This window comes from Vombatus ursinus, unplaced genomic scaffold, assembly GCF_900497805.2.
Source record: "Vombatus ursinus unplaced genomic scaffold, bare-nosed wombat genome assembly UNPS02014794.1, whole genome shotgun sequence".
NCBI lineage: Eukaryota > Metazoa > Chordata > Mammalia > Diprotodontia > Vombatidae > Vombatus > Vombatus ursinus.
In genome coordinates, this window is record NW_020954572.1 from 1084550 (window position 1) to 1101432 (window position 16883).

At 41.1% G+C, this 16883-nt stretch overlaps 1 protein-coding gene across 1 annotated transcript in view; it reads left to right on the forward strand.

The window, feature by feature from the left end:
* ASB2 (ankyrin repeat and SOCS box containing 2) overlaps nt 1–16883 on the forward strand; it is an 89170-nt gene that overhangs the window by 61025 nt on the left and 11262 nt on the right. Inside the window, exon 7 of the mRNA XM_027870140.1 lies at nt 858–1029. Coding sequence (XP_027725941.1) covers nt 858–1029 — 172 coding nt within the window. The remainder of the gene's footprint in view (nt 1–857; nt 1030–16883) is intronic.

A 16883-nucleotide genomic window follows, 5' to 3' on the forward strand; every position in this document is an offset into this window, starting at 1 on the left:
AGAATATGTGGAAGGGGCTATGTTGTGACGTGCCTTAAATGTCAAAGAACTTTATATTTGATTCCACAGGTAATAGAAAACCACTGGATTTATTGAGTAGAAGGATGACATGCTCAGATCTACACTCTAGAAAAAAATCACTTTGGCAACTGAGTGGAGATTGGAGCGGGGGGGGGGGGGGGGACTCAAAGCAGGGAGATCATTTAAGAGGTTATTGCAACAGTCCAGGTGATAGGGGCACCTTGGTGGTGCAGTGGATAGAATACTGGCTGTTGAGTCAGGAGGACCTGAGTTCAAATTCAGCCTCAGACACTTACTAGCTAAGTGACCCTGAGCAAGTCACTTAATCCTGCTTACCTCCAAAACTAACTAACTAACTAAATAGTCCAGGGGATAAGACTCAAAAGTCTCAACCAAGATAGTAACTATTTGAGTCAAGGGAACTTATCTGAAACAATAAGATTAGGCAATTGATTGCATATGTGGGATGAATGACAGTGAGGAACTAAAGCTGATGCTAAACAGAACTGTGCTTTGAACCTCAGCTCTGTGGGTTCAACTTCAGTGTACTTCTCCTGGTTCCCACAGGCCAGCATCCCACAGGGACTTCCAGTGCAATGGGAATGTGGAGTCTTAGATTACCAGTACTGTAACGTACGTGTGTTCATCAGATGTACTTTCCTCTTAGATGGGAGGGACCTGGGAGAATAGGGAAACATTGGGAACTTGTCAGGGAGAAAAAGATACTGAAAGAAGAGGAAAGATCAGGAAGCAGCAACCCAAAAAAGACTTTTGCCTCCTCCCCAATTTTGCCACGGTCTTCAGAGCACTAGACCAATCCTTTTGTTCTTGGGCAGGTGCGGACATTAATACTCAGGCCAGTGACAATGCCTCAGCCCTCTATGAAGCTTGTAAAAATGACCACGAAGACGTGGTGGAGTTCCTCTTGTCTCAGGGAGCGGATGCGAACAAAACCAATAAGGACGGGTTGTTACCTCTTCACATTGCCTCCAGACGAGGCAATTACAAGTGAGTTGATAGAACTTTATCTCCCCTATACCCCCATTCCCACCTTCTGTCTCCCCTTCTCCAGTGCTTTCTTGGAGAGTTAGTCATTGATCTGGCAGAGGAATAGAATTCTTTTCTCTCGAGTTGGAATTAAAGGGAATTGTTTCTGATTCTGTTATGCCCTAAACTGCACACGCATGAGAACCCTACCCTTTGGGAACAAAATAGTGTTGAGTGCCTCAAGTGGGTAGGAAGGGGAGAGTCATTCAGAAGATCATAGGATGTTAAAGTGGGAGGAAACCTTAGAAATCCCAGGGGTTCGTAGCTTTTTTGCGTGTCGTGGAACCCTTTGGTGGTCTGATGAAGGCTACGGACCCCTTCTCAAAATAATGATTTTAAATTCATAAAATCAAATGTATAGGATGACAAAGGAAACTAATTATATTGAAATATAGTTATCAAGATACTTAAAAAAACAATTTCATGGACCCCAGGTTAAGAACCCCTGATTGTGGGGCCAGGCCCCCACACCAGCCCTGCCACTGCTGGGGATCTAAGGCGGCTCTTCTCAGACATCCTGGTCCCCCACTATGGAGAGATCGCAGGTACCAAGTTCAGTGGCGCTGCCCAAGGTTCCCAGGAGGAAGGATGCTGGACCAGTATGACCCTGGCCCAGGAGTTGTAGAGGTGGGGGGGATGGCGTGTATAATATCTTCGTGATACTGGGTGAAACCAAATGTCCATTTGGCACAAATATAGTCTGTGACCCCTCTTAACCACCTCTCTCCAGAAGATTATATCGTTGTTATTTTTCAGTTGTTTAGTCATGTCCAACTCTTCCCGACCCCATGGACCGTAGCGTGCCAGGTCCTTTTATCTTCCACTCTCTTGAAGACTGTCCAAGTTTGTGTTCATTGTTTCCATAACACTCTCTCTCCATCTCATCCTCTGCCATCCCCCTTTCCTTTTGCCTTCAATATTATTACTGAATTGCCAACAACAAAAGATCACACTCAACCAATCCCAAATGGAGTTGACATTAAGGTAGAACAGCTGTTTCAGGAATTTGGCAATAGGAGGTCCAATACTCTTCAGTCCACAGGAGCCAATTTCTCTGAAAAGTGTTCTCCTACCATTTCTCAGGGTTAAAGTTCAGATGGTTTGAACACTGGCATATCTAATAATTCATCCAAAGCACTGAAAGTGGTATATCTGCCCCCTCAAGTTCTAGAGCAGTGTAAGTGTCAACTGACTCCTTATGAGAAGCTAGAAATCATTAATTATCCTTCACTTTATCTTGTGGGTCCAAATGCCAAGGCATTATTGGTGGCTCCAACAATGAGAGCTATGATGCTACTGAGGGGAGCTATATTTATGTACCCTGAGACCTCTTGACATATGCATGTGAGGTACTGAAAATCATTTGCAAAAGCAGCTTTGGGCAGGTTGCTCTAGTCTACAGTCACAAACTTCATCAGTTTGTCACCCTGAAGATGGTTCACAATGAAAAGTGCTTTCATCGACGAGCAACCGAGAAAATTAAGAAACAGGGTAAAACAGGCAGCATGAAAGTTATGCACATGCTAGATAGCTTTACCTTCCAGAACCAAGTCTGTACAGCCTTTGGACTGCTAAGCTTAGACCTTGATGAGCTAATCAAAAAGCACAAGGTTCGGGGTTCACTGTCCAGCAGGTGCACAAATTTGCTCACTCTATCTTGCAATCCCTGGATGCTCTACACAAAAACAAGATCATTCATTGTGACCTGAAGCCAGAAAACTTTTTTCTAAAACAGTATGGCTGCAGTGTAACCAAGTTTATTGACTTTGGGTCCAGCTGTTTTGAGTACCAGAAACTCTACGCATACATCCTTGTTTCTACAGAGCACCAGACATCATCTTGGGGAAGTTGCTATAGTACACCTATTGATGTCTGGAGTTTTGGCTGCATTCTCTCAGAACTTTTGACTGGATAGCTTTCTTCCCTGGAGAGGATGAGGGAGACTAATTAGCATATATAATGGAGCTTCTAGGGATGCCCTCTCCAAAACTTCTTAAGCAAGCTAAGTGTGCTGAGTACGTTATCAGCTCCAAGGGCCTGCCCTGATATTGTACTGACTTAACCCTGTTCACCTCAGTTTCCTCATCTGTAAAATGAGCTGGAGAAGGAAATGGCAAACCCCTCCAGTATCTTTGCCAAGAAAACTCCAAATGAGGTCATGAAGAGGTAGACATGATTGAACAACCACCACCACAACAAAAATAAAGTATCTAGAATTAAACATAATACTCCAGAATGGAATACAAAAGGACTGCCATCTCTTTATTCCTGGAGGCTATGTTTCGCTTAATGTATTTAGCTCAAGATCACATTAGTTTTTTGGGTTGACTAAACAGGATGGGAGGGCAGTCCAAGGTAAGAGGTGAGGTCCCCCAGGCAGCAAAGACTGGGCAACTGCACTAAATGAATGTTTATAGAATTCTTGAAATGATGTCTTCATTGGGACCCTTCTATCCTCTTGACCCCAAATCAGGCTTTAAGATACCCTTGGATTAGTAAACCTGTGCCCCGACCTCTCACTATAGACAAAATGTCGGGAATGGATAGTAAATCCTGTGAATTCTTTCCAGGGATCAGATTCCAAATTGCCTCCAGTCACTAGAATAGCCAACAAGCTTAAAGCTAACTTAATGTCAGAAATGAATGGCAGTTTACCTCTGTGTCATGTGCTGCTCAGGCAGCTGGGTGGTGCAGTGGATAGAGTTCTGGCTCTGGAGTCAGGAAGACTCATCTTCCTGAGTTCAAATCTGGCCTCAGACACTTCCTCACTGTGTGACCCTGGGCAAGTCACGTCACCTTCTCTGCCTCAATTTCCTCATCTATAAAATGAGCTGGAGAAGGAAATGGCAAACCACTCTAGTATCTTTGCCAAGAAAACCCTAAATGGGATCGTGAAAAGTCAGACACGACTGAAAAAATGACTGAACAACGAGTATGCTGCCCACACTTCTCAGCTAGTAGAGAGTGATCTGTGTGGAATACACATAAATGATATTTTTAATCACCTTGAAAACCTGAAAATTGGAAGATACAGAGTCCTTGGAGGCCTTGTTTTTATCAGACAAGATTTTTTTAATGGCAAAACTTTTTACATATATGGAATTGAACTTTTCAAGGGCTAACTACCTAACCACATGGTTTCAGCTACATTGGAGTACCTATTAAATTACTTTTTATAGGTTAAAAAGAAAACCCCTATTCCTAAGGCCCAGTGAGATTAAGTGACTTCAAAGAATCATGGATTTTAGATCAGGAAGGGGCTTTGGAGCAGAGATGTGTTGGAGGCTGCTCTAACCTCCTTACAAGAGATTGTTTTTTTTAATTAATTCATTTATTTTTAGTTTTCAACATTCACTTTCATAAGTTTTTGAGTTTTAAATTTTCTTCCCCTCCTTCCCCATCTCCCTCCCCAAGATGCTATACAATCTGATATAGGCTATACATATATATTCCTATTAAACATATTTTCACATTAGTCATGTTGTAAAGAAGAATTAGAACCAATAGGAGGAACCACAAGAAAGAAGAACAAAACAAAACAGAAGGAAAAGAAAAGAGCAAATAGTGAGCTTTGATCTGCATTCAGACTGCATAGTTCTTTCTCTGGATGTGAATAGCATTTTCCATCATGAGAATTTTGGAGATGTCTTAGATCCTTTGTAAGAGGTTGCTAAATTTTCAGTACGACTCTTTCCACTTCAGAAAATTACAATCACTATAAATCAGGGATTGATTTAAAAAAAATTATTGTCTAGACTTAAGAAAGTATAAATAACGGAGACTAAATTTAAAAGTGTGTGCATAGATTTTCCCCCCAGAGAGTCTGGTTGTTAAACATCTGCTAATACACCCCTGCTTTAGAGGTCATCAAATAAAGCCCCATCTTTTAACACTTGAGGTAAGTGAGGCCCAGATAGATTGAGCGACTTGCTTAAGGTTACACGGCTAGAAAGTATCTAAGACATGAACTCAGGTCTCCTAGATTTCAACTCTATCCAATACACCATACTTCCTGTTGACCATGGACGCACAGCTAATAAATGTAAAGTCAAATTTGGGTTAAGAAAAAAAAAACTTCATAAGTACAAGATTGTGAAGGCAGTTTGCTTCTAAGAGATTTGAAAATATTAGTTGAATGCAAACTCAATGTGAGTCAATAGTATGATTATGGCAACCCAAAAAACTAATATGATCTTGAGATAAATACATTAAGAGAAGCATAGCCTCCAGGAATAAGGAGATGGTGGTCCTTTTGTATTCCATTCTGGAGTATTATGTTTAATTCTAGATACTTTATTTTTGTTGTTGTTGTTCAATCATGTCTACCTCTTCATGACCTCATTTGGAGCTTTCTTGGCAAAGATACTGGAGGGGTTTGTCATTTCCTTCTCCAGCTCATTTTACAGATGAGAAAACTGAGGCAAACAGGGTTAAGGGACTTGCCCAGGGTCACACCGCTAGTAAGTGTCTGAGGCCGGATTTAAACTCAGGTCTTCCTGACTCCAGGCCCAGCCCTCCATCACTTAGCTGCACTATATTTTAGGAAGGCTATTAATAATCAGGAGAGCACCCAGAGAAAGGGTAACCAAGATGGTGAGGGTCTCCGAGCCCATGTCATAGGAGGATCATTTGAAGGAATTGGGGCTGTTTGGTTTGGGGAAAGAAGACTTAGGGGAAGTGTTTGGAAGGGAGAATGGACTTGTGCTTTTAGGTGCTGCAGGGCTGAACTGGTAACAATTAGTGAAGGTTAAAAATAGATAAATTCAGACTTAAAAACTTCCAAAGATTAGAGCTATTCACAATTGCATTGGGCTACCCTAGGAAGTGGTTAGTCGGGGTCTTCAAGGCTGGAAAATCACTTGACAGAGAGGTTGTAGCAGTTATTGGCTGAATTAAATGGCCACTGAGGTCCTTTCCAACCCTAAAATTTTTGTGAGTCTGTGAGGGAGGTACTATTATCATTCCCATTGTACAGATGATGAAACTGATGCCTAGAGAGGTTGAAGGATTTGCCCAGGGTCGCACAGGGTTGTGAGGATCAGATGAGTTAAAATAGGCACGCAGCTTATAGTTCTGTTATCATTGTTGTGGTTGTTGAGCTGTTTCAGTTGTGTCCAACTTTTTGTGACCTTGATTGGGGTTTTCTTGGCAGAGATACTGGAGTGGTTTGGCCATTTCCTTCTTCAGTTCATTTTACAGATGAGGAAACTGAGGCAAACAGGATGAAGTGACTTGCCCAGGGTCACATAGCTAGGAAGTGTCTGAGGTCAGATTATTATCATTGTAATTATTATTATTATATTATGGAAAGAAGAAAATAATCATTTAAGAAGTATCTACCATTGCTAGACACTTTAAGAATATTGTCTCATTTTATTTCCACAATGACACTGGGAGATAGGTACCATTATTATTGCTATTTTATAGCTAAGGGAACTGAGGCAGACAGAGGTTAAATTGCCCAGGACCAATAATAATAATAATAATAATAATGATGATGATGATGATGATGATGATGATGATGATAGCTAACATTTATATAGCACCTACTATGTGCCAATCACTGTATTAAACACTTTATAATTACTATCTTGTTTGACCCTTACAACAATCTTGGGAGGTAGGTGCTTTGATTATCCCTATTTTATAAATAATAACAACAGCTAGGGGGCCATCTCCAGTTGTCCTAATCTGTATCTCACCACTGGACCCAGATGGCTCCAGAGGAGAAAGTGAGGCTGGTCATTCTGCACAGCCCACCCTCACTTAAATCCAATTCACTTACAAGTCATGACACCATCTCCCTGATGTCACAGTCCTCTTAAGAACAAAGGACAAACAGCAATAACAGCTAACATTATATATTATTTACTATGTCATAGTGCTTATTATATTTATACAGTGCTTACTATGCCAGGCGTTATGCTAAGCACTTCATCATTATTATTTCATTTGATCCTCACAACAGTCCTAGGAGGTAGGTGTTGTTATTCCCATTCTTCAGATGAGGAAACTGAGGCAAAAAGCAGTTAAGTGGTTTATTTGCCTAGGGTCAGACCACTGCTAGGAAGTTTCTGAGGTCAGATTTGAACTCAGGTCTTTCTGACTCCAGGGCCAGCACTGTATCCACTCCATTACCTGCCTACCTTTCTTTATGGATAAGGAAACTCCCTCCATTAGTGCTGCCTGGCACCTTCTCTGCAACTTATTGTCTTAAAAGAGTTGTCTACCTATCTACAAACCTGTCCTTACTGACCTTAAGCTCTTTGAAAACATTAAAGCTGGGGCAGTTTGGTGGCACAGTGGATAGAGCACTGGTCCTGGAGTCAGGAGGACCTGAGTTCAAATTCAGTCTCAGACACTTCACACTTACTAGCTGCGTGACCCTGGGCAAGTCACTTAACCCCATTGTCTAGGAAAAAAGAAAAAAAGATGAAAACATTAAAGCTCTGTATAAATATGTTAGTAATAACAAAATTAATATTCATGTAGTCAGACCTGCTCATTTTGTAGATGAGGAAATTGAAGCCCAAATGAGTTAAATGACTGACCCAAGGTCACACAGCAAGTTAGTGGTAGAGCCAACTAGATGCTCTTTCTGCTATCCCTATTCTAAGCTCTGGACTAGGAGATAGGAGACAGGTTTCAATGATCATGTTAACCATGCAACCCTGGGAAACTCTGAGCCTCAGTTTCCTCATTATCAAAATAGGAATAAGAGTACTTGTCCTTCCTACTTGTGGCAAAAAGTGTTTTGTAGACCTCAACATGTTATAGAAATAGGAGTTAACACTTGTCAGCTGAGGTACCTGGGGAAAAAATATAGATATTACTCACTTTTTCTAATTGTCCTCTTAACTAGTACCCTTTTTTTTTGGTAGAGAGATAACTATATTGCATAATAATCTCAGTTAATGAAGGCAGGGATGATGGGATGGTGCAAAATAATAGATAATGCAAAAGGTTTTGAAATGCTTTCGTGACCGACTTGTAAATTCATGTGTTCATGCATTCCTTCAGACTCTAAGTTGCAAAGCCGGTTCTGATCTGCTTTGGCAGAAGGAATCCCTCCCCACCCTAATGGAGTCACAGGTCCATTTAAAACAACAACAACAGCACACACACAAAATAAAACTTAGCGCAGAACATCTTGGTAAACACTGAAGGATGTATCATGTTCAGATAAGATAGGTTCCTTATTCCTTATGCACCTCTGTGCCTGGCCTCAAATATCTTCTAATTTGACCCAGATACTGATCCCCAGCTGTTTGACAATGCCTGGGGGCTTTTTTATAATTTGCAAAATGGATGATGGACTTGGATATTCTTCTGTGGTTTTCCAGTTTCCACCTACAAGTTTCCCTTACTTTGGATACATGAAAATCCACATACACACAAAGCACATGGGGCCGGGCATAACTCCTTGCTTTACGTGTGCGCCCTCCTCAGGGTTCTTTTAAATTTCAAGATCTCTTAATGTCTTCATGATATGATTGAGTTTAGAAATATTTGACTCACACGGAACTTTGGAGACATTTCGGTTGTTAAAAGTTGACTGAGTTGGGCTGGATGGAGTCAACATAGCTTAGTGGATGGATCACTGGACTTGAAATAAGGAAGACTAAGATTCAGATTTGCCTCAGGTACTTACTAGCGGTGTGACCTTGGGCAAGTCACTTACCTACTCTGAGCCTCAGTTTTCTCTTCTGTAAAATGGAAGGGGTTCAATTCAGGGGCCTCTCAGGTCCCTTCCAGCTCTAAATCTATGAGCCTATGAATCTACTGACATGCTTGACTTACGTGCTCTTCTTAGACTCATTCTTGGTTCCAAGCTCTTTCTGTAGTTATAACTGATATAAATAATGACACGGGCCTATCTCTATCGGCCCAGAGGTCAAGCACCGACCTGCCTCTTCTCACTGGTGTGAAATGAAGCGTTAACACAGTGTATCTCGCCAGCAGCCAGCACCACATGTTTTTTAAGAAATGACCGGTCCTTATGCCAAGTAGACAGTCATTATTAACTGCTCTGGTATTTGGGGCTCTATCCTGCATGGTGGCCCTTGGGAGTCGTGCAAATTTAGTGTGTAATTTTACAGGAATGTCCCATTCGGACTGAGCCAAGGGCTCTATCCCATAGAAATGACAACAATACGTTTTCTGAGGGCAGCATCCATTGAGTTCTATGGTGTTTGCCTCTTTGTTAACACCCTCCCTGATCAGGGTGTGGGATAGAGGCTGAACCTGGGATTTCATTGGTCCAGGGAACTCCCGAGATGAGGAAACCTCTTTATTGGTGCAGCTTCAGTCACTCAGTCAAATCAGTCAGTAAACATTTACCAGGTGTGCACCGTGTGCCAAGCACCGTGCTGAGAGACAAAAGACAGTCCCTGCCTTCAAGGAGCTCTCATTCTACGGGGGAAAATAACAAGCAAACAAAACAAGCTAGAGACAGGAAAACGATGGAAGGATTAAAAGAGGGAAACTGTTGAGTTGTTCCTGTGGTGTTGACTATTTGGGGTTTTCTTGGCAAAGATACTGGAGCGGTTTGCCATTTCCTTCTGCAGCTCATTTTACAGAGGAGGAAACTGAGGCAAACAGAGTGAAGTGACTTGCCCAGGGTCACACAGCTAGGATGTGTCTGAGGATGGATTTGAATGCAGGAAGATGAGTCTTCTGGAATCCAGGCCCAGTGCCGTTGTGCCACCTAGCTGCAGGTATATCTGCAACTTTTAATCTTAGAAAGTTGACCCCAAAAGTGAGAGATTAAGGAATTTGCCCAAAGTTACACAATAGGTTTGTGTCAGAAGTAAGACTGAAACTCAGGCCTTCCTGATTATTTTGTTTTGGGGAAGGGGGGGAAGCAATTGGGGTTAAATGACTTACCCAGGGTCACTCAGATAACAAATATCTGAGGTCACATTTGAACTCAGGCCCTCTTGACTGCTGGTCTGGTCCTCTATCCACTGTGCCACCTGGCTGCCCCGGGTCTTCCTGATTCTAAGGCAATTTGTCCACTAGGCCACACTGATTTCCACTGAGTGTGGGACCTATGGATAATGCTTACAAAGAAGGCTTGTTGCTTCAAAATCCCCAGTGTCTTTGCTATCATCCACACTTTTATATTCCAACAAGTAAATCCTTTCCCTTCTCTAGATCTCAGTTTCCTCATCTGTAAAAAGGGGGAGTCAGTCTTGAACTAAGTTCTTAACTTTTTTGTTGGTAAAACCTATGGACCCTTTCTCAGAGATAGTCTAAATAATTGAAAGAAATGCTCGATTTCAGCTAGAGGTTAGTAAAGACGAATATATAATTTTTAAATTTTCATTTTATTAGCATCCAGATTCATGGGCCACCTGAAATCTATCCATGAACCATAAATTAAGGACCCTGGACTAAATCATCTTGAAGGCGCCTGTCAGTCCTGACATTCTACTTCCTACATTCTATATTCTAAAACCCCTTCCAGACCTCTCCTTCTCTGTTCTCTGTGCTGAGACTCGGGCCTTAGCGGTGATCAAACAGATGTCTGTGTAAAGCCCTTAGCACGGTATCTGATACTTAGTAAGCGCTTAATAAATGCGGGTTAATATTCCCTTGTTCCAAGCCTCTTCCTGTTCTAATGTTCCACAGTTCTGTCTTCCCAATTTCCATCTACAGGTGTTTCTTACTCGAAGCCGATTAATTTATGAAAATCTGTGTTCACACAAAAGACTCATTAGGGTCATTCTTTACTTTCTATGCTTTTCCACAGGGTTTCTTTAAATCTCCATGGTGCTCCTCTAGTATGCTTGCAATATGAATCACTTTATAAAAATTTAATTTACACACAACTTCTTTCATCTATCACTGCCCAGTGAGGTCCTTCCATACATGCAAAACAAAGACAGAAACATTACTTACTGTCAAATAATCCAAATAGCTAATAGTAGATGGAGGCCTAGGAAAAGGAGAAGGAAGGCATGTGTTTCCCCTGCTCATAGCTCTGGAGGTTAAAAGAAGGCCAGGCAATATTTATTTGGGAGAATGCTTGGGGACTAATTATTTTATGTATACAGATAAGCTTCTAATGGGAAACTGTATTTTTGTTTTATTTTCCCTAGGGGGGAAAATACTGAAGGTTTTCAGGGGGTATTTAATGTCATTCTCCCATTTAAGGCCCAGAGAACCCTAGCAACGTGCCCTTCCTTGCTCCTAAGATGAAAAAGGAAATGAGGGAAATGTTGCCTTTTCTGAGGCACAGTTTCTGCATTTGCTCAATGGGGAGAAAAATACTTATACTACATACTTAAAATATGTATGTATGCATGCATATATATATATATGTATACTACACACTTAATATATGTATGTATATACACACATATGTGTACCATGTACTTAGCATATGTATATATACATGCGTGTATATATGTGTATGTGTATATGTATGTATATATGTATGTGTTTATGTATGTATATATATCCAAGAATTATCAGGGACCTTAGAGGACCAATCTCCCATATGTTACAAATGAGGAAACTAGAGTTCAGATAGGGAGAAATGACTGGCCCATGGTCGTACACCTGTTAAGTGGATTAGATCAGGATTAGATCCATGGTGTCTTAAATAACCCCCTGAATCTGAGAAGCTGTGGACAGGACAGTGAACTGGAAGTCAGATAGACCTTGGGGCAGCTGGATAATGTAGTGGATAGAGCACTGGCCTTGGAGTGAGAAAGATTCTTCTCCCTGAGTTCAAATCTGACCTCAGATACTTACTAGCTATGTGACCTTAGGCAAGTCACTTAACCCTATTTGCCTCCGTTTCCTCATCTGTAACATGAGCTGGAGAAGGAATTGGCAAACCACTCCAGCATCTTTACCAAGAAAACCCCAAATGGGGTCACGATGAGCTGGATAAGAGAAAAACTACTCAACTGTCAGTGATAATAAACTCACAACTGAACAATAACAACAGACTTTGGTTTATATTCCACCTCTGCTATTTGACCCCTGGCAAGTCATTTTACTTTCTTGGCCTCAGTTTCCAGATTTACAAAGTGAGGGCGTTGGATTTGATGGTCTCTAGGTGCCTTTCAGCTCTATCTCTGATCCTGTGATCCTTGCTAACCCCTGCCTGGGCAGAGAGAGCCCTGTGGCCCTGAGCAGTAGGTGCTTGGGGAATGTTATGGCTATGACAAAGCATTTGTTAGGGATGGCTGAGAGCCAGGCCCACAGCACCCAGCCCTTCCTCCTTTGACCGCCACCTTTGCGGGTCTAGATCAAGCCTCCTGAGCTTGCACAAACAGAAATTATAAGGCAATGAGTCCCCCTGGGTGTGTAAATTTCCTTTGTAGGTTTTAAAGATTGATTTGTGAAATAACAGCCTGAGATCCCAATGATAATACTTTCTGCTGGTGTCATAGTGTGAGACTTAGTGGTATCGGATTTCAAGGGGGCCAGAGAAAATTCATTTTGCCCGGACTTGGGTAAGATGGGAAATTGTCTGCATGGTATCTGCTTGGTGAACTGTTACTGCCCTCCACTGAAATGTGTGAAGAGCTGTGGTCCCCTGTGAAGATTAGGGTCTGCAACTGAATTGGCATCCCTCAATTGGCCCTTGTCTGTTGGCCGTGGGCGTAGAATCTAGAATTAAAGAGTGTGATTCCTAGAATGAATCATGTCATCTTAGAACCACGGAATCTTTTAAAATTGGATTGATAATCTTGTCTTTAAATCACCTTCTGTTCTCAGTATATTCCTTTACTTTTCCCCCCATCCTTCTTCCCCATCCAGAAATCTATACTTTAAAATGAAGTATAAACATAGGGAGGTGCAGTGGATAGAGTCCTAGGCCTGGAGTCAGGAAGACTTGTCTTTCTGAGTTCAAATCTGGCCTCAGACACTTCCTAGTTGTGTGACCCTGGGCAAGTCACTTCACCTTGTTTACCTCAGTTTCCTCATCTGTAAAATGAACTGGAGAAGGAAATGGAAAAAACCACTCCAGTATCTTTGCCAAGAAAACCCCAAATAGGGTCATGAAGAGTCAGACACGACTGAAACAAATAAACAAAGAGAGTGGTCTTGTGATTCCAATGGTATAAATCTGCCAATGTAGTCTGCACTTTCTTTGCAACTTACAGCCTTAGAGAGTTAGCTAAAACATCGAGAAGTTAAGTGACTAGGGCAGGGTCACAAATCCATGAGGTCTTAGAGATGGGATGTGAACCCAACTTGTCCTGGCTTGAAGGTTAGCTCTCTATCCATTCTACCACACTACCTTTAACTAAGCATCAAAAAGAGGGGGGAAAAAAGCAATCCATTAAAACCAATCAACATATGAACCAAGTTTCATACCCATAGTCCTCTCAGCAAAGGAGGGAGGAGGGTGGAGAATCATAACATCTTAAAATGAGAGAGTCTTAAGACCTTCCAAGTCATTTGGTACAACCTCCAGCCCAATACAACCACTTACTCTATATCATTCTTGACACATGACAATCTGACTGCTGCTTAATCACTTCCAGTGATGAGGAACTCATTACCTATCAAGACAAACCCATCCCCATGTTGGGCATTTCTGAGTTAGATATCTTGGCCATCACCAGGAAAAGGTCTGTGGTGAGCTATTCCTCTGGGCAAATTAATCTTAATTACATTTCGACTAGAGAGGCTGCATGGTACAGAAAAAAAAAAGTGATTTTTCAGTCAGAGAACTTCAATTCAAATGTTAACTCTCTTTCTACTTGTGTGACTCTACTTGTGCAAATCACCTAACCTTCTGGACCTTCATTTCCTCATCTGTAATATGGATGGATTGGATTAGGTGACCTTAGAAATCCCTTTTAGCTCAAGGCCTATGTTCCTGTGACTTTTCTCTAAGAAAAGACAAAGGCCCATAGAGAACCCTCAGCCCAAAGTTTCCTCTGCTTTTCGTTGCCATTTCTGGGGGAAAAAAATTCAGTGAGACTAAGTGTTGCCTCCCTTCTCAAACATGCAGGTATGACCCCGTCTCTTTGATAATGCCTAAAGCTCAGTTTTCTTCGAAGCATCTGATTCCTTCCTTGACTCTACCTTTCTGTGCCAAATGAAGAGTCAGACTAGGTGACCTTCTGGCAGGATGAGAACTAGAAACTAAGTGTTTTGACTGCCTTCCCAACCAGTAAAACCAATCAGTTCTTTGTCTAATTCCTCCTGGACTCCTCTGACTGAAAATACAAGGATCACATAATGCCACCCTCCCCCAAATAGTAATGCCTTTGTTCGGCCTCCAAGATAATATTTGCATTTTAAAAGGGACTTTACTGTCATAAGCCAAAAGGATGAGAATGTGAGACACTTAAGAGAGCCAGTGATATTTCTGGCTGATTTTTCTGAAATATAAGATCATCTCAGATTTTACTTATCTATCTCAGCCTATGTGGATAAATCAGCTTATTTTCACAGAGCACACCTCTCAGTTCAAAAGAACTGATGAGCTTTCTCCAATTGGAGAGAAACTGTTAGGAATCATTCAAAACAAATTGAAATTCTAGCACACTTTGAAAAGAAGGATTACAGTCAGGTAAACCTGCCCTTGTGATAAGCCCCATAAAATGGCATCAGAACCAGAGAATATTAGAACTGAAAGGGATTTTTGGACAAAGAATGTATTAGAATATAGAAAGCAATGTTGGAGGCAGAAGGGAGTAAACTGGAGTAAACCACTTCTCTGAAATGCAGTTTCCTGGTCTTTAAAATGGTGGTAATTATTTTTTCCCTTGCTTATCTCACAAAGTTTTTAGGAAAGAAATCTGTAAATCTTAAATGCTATAGAATTGTGACTTAGCATTTTTTTACATGTTTAGAACATAGAATGTTAGAACGTGAAGAGTCCTTAGAAGTCAGCAAGTTCCGATAATTTAGCTTTGCTATTACAAAATCAGATAGATACAATAAAACTAATTTCTATGTTTGTTAAGTCTGCCCACCTGATGTTGATACTAACAATTCACTGCTCCTGAATGACCCCTAGAGTTTCTCTGATTTATCACAGGATCATAGGTCTAGAGGCAGTGGTATGCTGGTAAAAGGTTTAACAACCAGCTCCCTAGGAGGAAAAAAAGTTCTTTAAAGTTTAATCTGCATTATTAACACTAGGTTAGGTAAGGGGCAGCTAGGTGGAGCAGTGGATAGAATGCCCGCTCTGGGGTCAGAAGGATTTGAATTCAGATCCTGCCTCAGACACTTGCTAGCTGTGTGATCCTGGCAAGTCACTTGACCCTGTTTACCTCAGTTTCCTCATCTGTAAAATGAGGTTGGAGAAGGAAACGAGAAAACCATTCTGGTATCTTTGCCAAGAAAACCCCAAATGGGGCTAGAAAGAATCCTATATGACTCAATGTCAACAACAATGAATTAATACTTTCTTAAGTCTAGACCCTAGGCAATCACCAGAACAAAATCAAGCCCTGTTTTATAGCATTTGTTGATTCCCTAGATGTCAAAGCTCACACTGTAAATTTGACAGTCAGTTTAGCCAGATCCGGCACACACCTGTTCATCTAACCTCCTCATTTTATAGATAGAGAAGCTAAGTCCTGGGGAGATTAAGTAGCTTTTCCAGAGTCACACAGGTCATAAACATCAGAGCTGGGATTGGAACCAAGGTCCTCTGTCTCCAGAGAAAATGTCTCCCCAGCTAAAATGAAATTTCCTGTAAGACAAGGATTATATTTTCTACCTCTTTGGTTCTCTTACCCTATGCTATTACCCCAGTCTAGAGGCAGTGGTATACTGGTAAAAGGTTTAACAACCAGTTCTCTGGGGGTAAAAAAAAGTTTAAAGTTTAATCTGCATTATTAACACTAGGTTAAGTAGGTGGCAGCTAGGTGGTGCAGATACCCCAGGGTACCTACATGGTACTAGGAACATAATAGGTTTATTAAATTAATAAGAATAACTCTCATTTATATTGTATCTATTATATGCCAGGCACTGTGCCAGGTGCTTTATAAACATTCTCATTTGATCATCACACTAACTCTGAGAGGTAGGTGCTATTATCTCCATTTTGCAGATGAGGTAACTGAGGCAGACAGAGGTCAGGTCCTGTGCCTAGGGTCATACAGCTAATAAGTGTTTGCTGGATGTGAACTTATTTCTTCTTGACTCCAGGCCTAGCACTCTATCCTCTATGCCACCTGGCTGCCTCAATTATTAACTGTGATAAAAATAATACCTTCCTGAAATAGTTATTTATGTTTCTCAGTGCTTTCACATGGTTTTTCCTCCTTTGATCCTTGTAACAACACAGGTAGGACAGATGACACTATTCCCTTTTTGATAATAATAATACCTAACATTTATATTGAGCTTATTATAAGCATTTTACAAATATTATTTTATTTGATCCTCACAACAAACCTGGGAGGTAGGTGCTTTTATTATCCTCATTTTACAGATGAAGAAAAGTGAGGCAAACAAAAGATTAAGTCATCTGCCCAAGGTTACACATATAGTAAGTATCTGAGGTTGGATTTGAACTCAGATCTTCCCAACTCCAGGTCTGGTTCTCTATCCACTGTACAATCATAATTACTGCCTTGGAATATTTAAAATTTTCATAGGGAAGGATTAGATTGGTTCTTCTTGATCCCAAGAGACAGAATAAGGAAACATGGACAAAAATCACAGAAAAGCCACCTCTATTTTTACAGACAAGGAAACAGAGGGCCAGAAAGGTTATGTGACTTGCTTAAGATCACTAGGTGAGTTAGTTGCAGAATTAGGACCAGAAACCAGGTTTTTAAACTCTGAGTCCATTGCTTTTTCTGCTATACCAGAATAACATG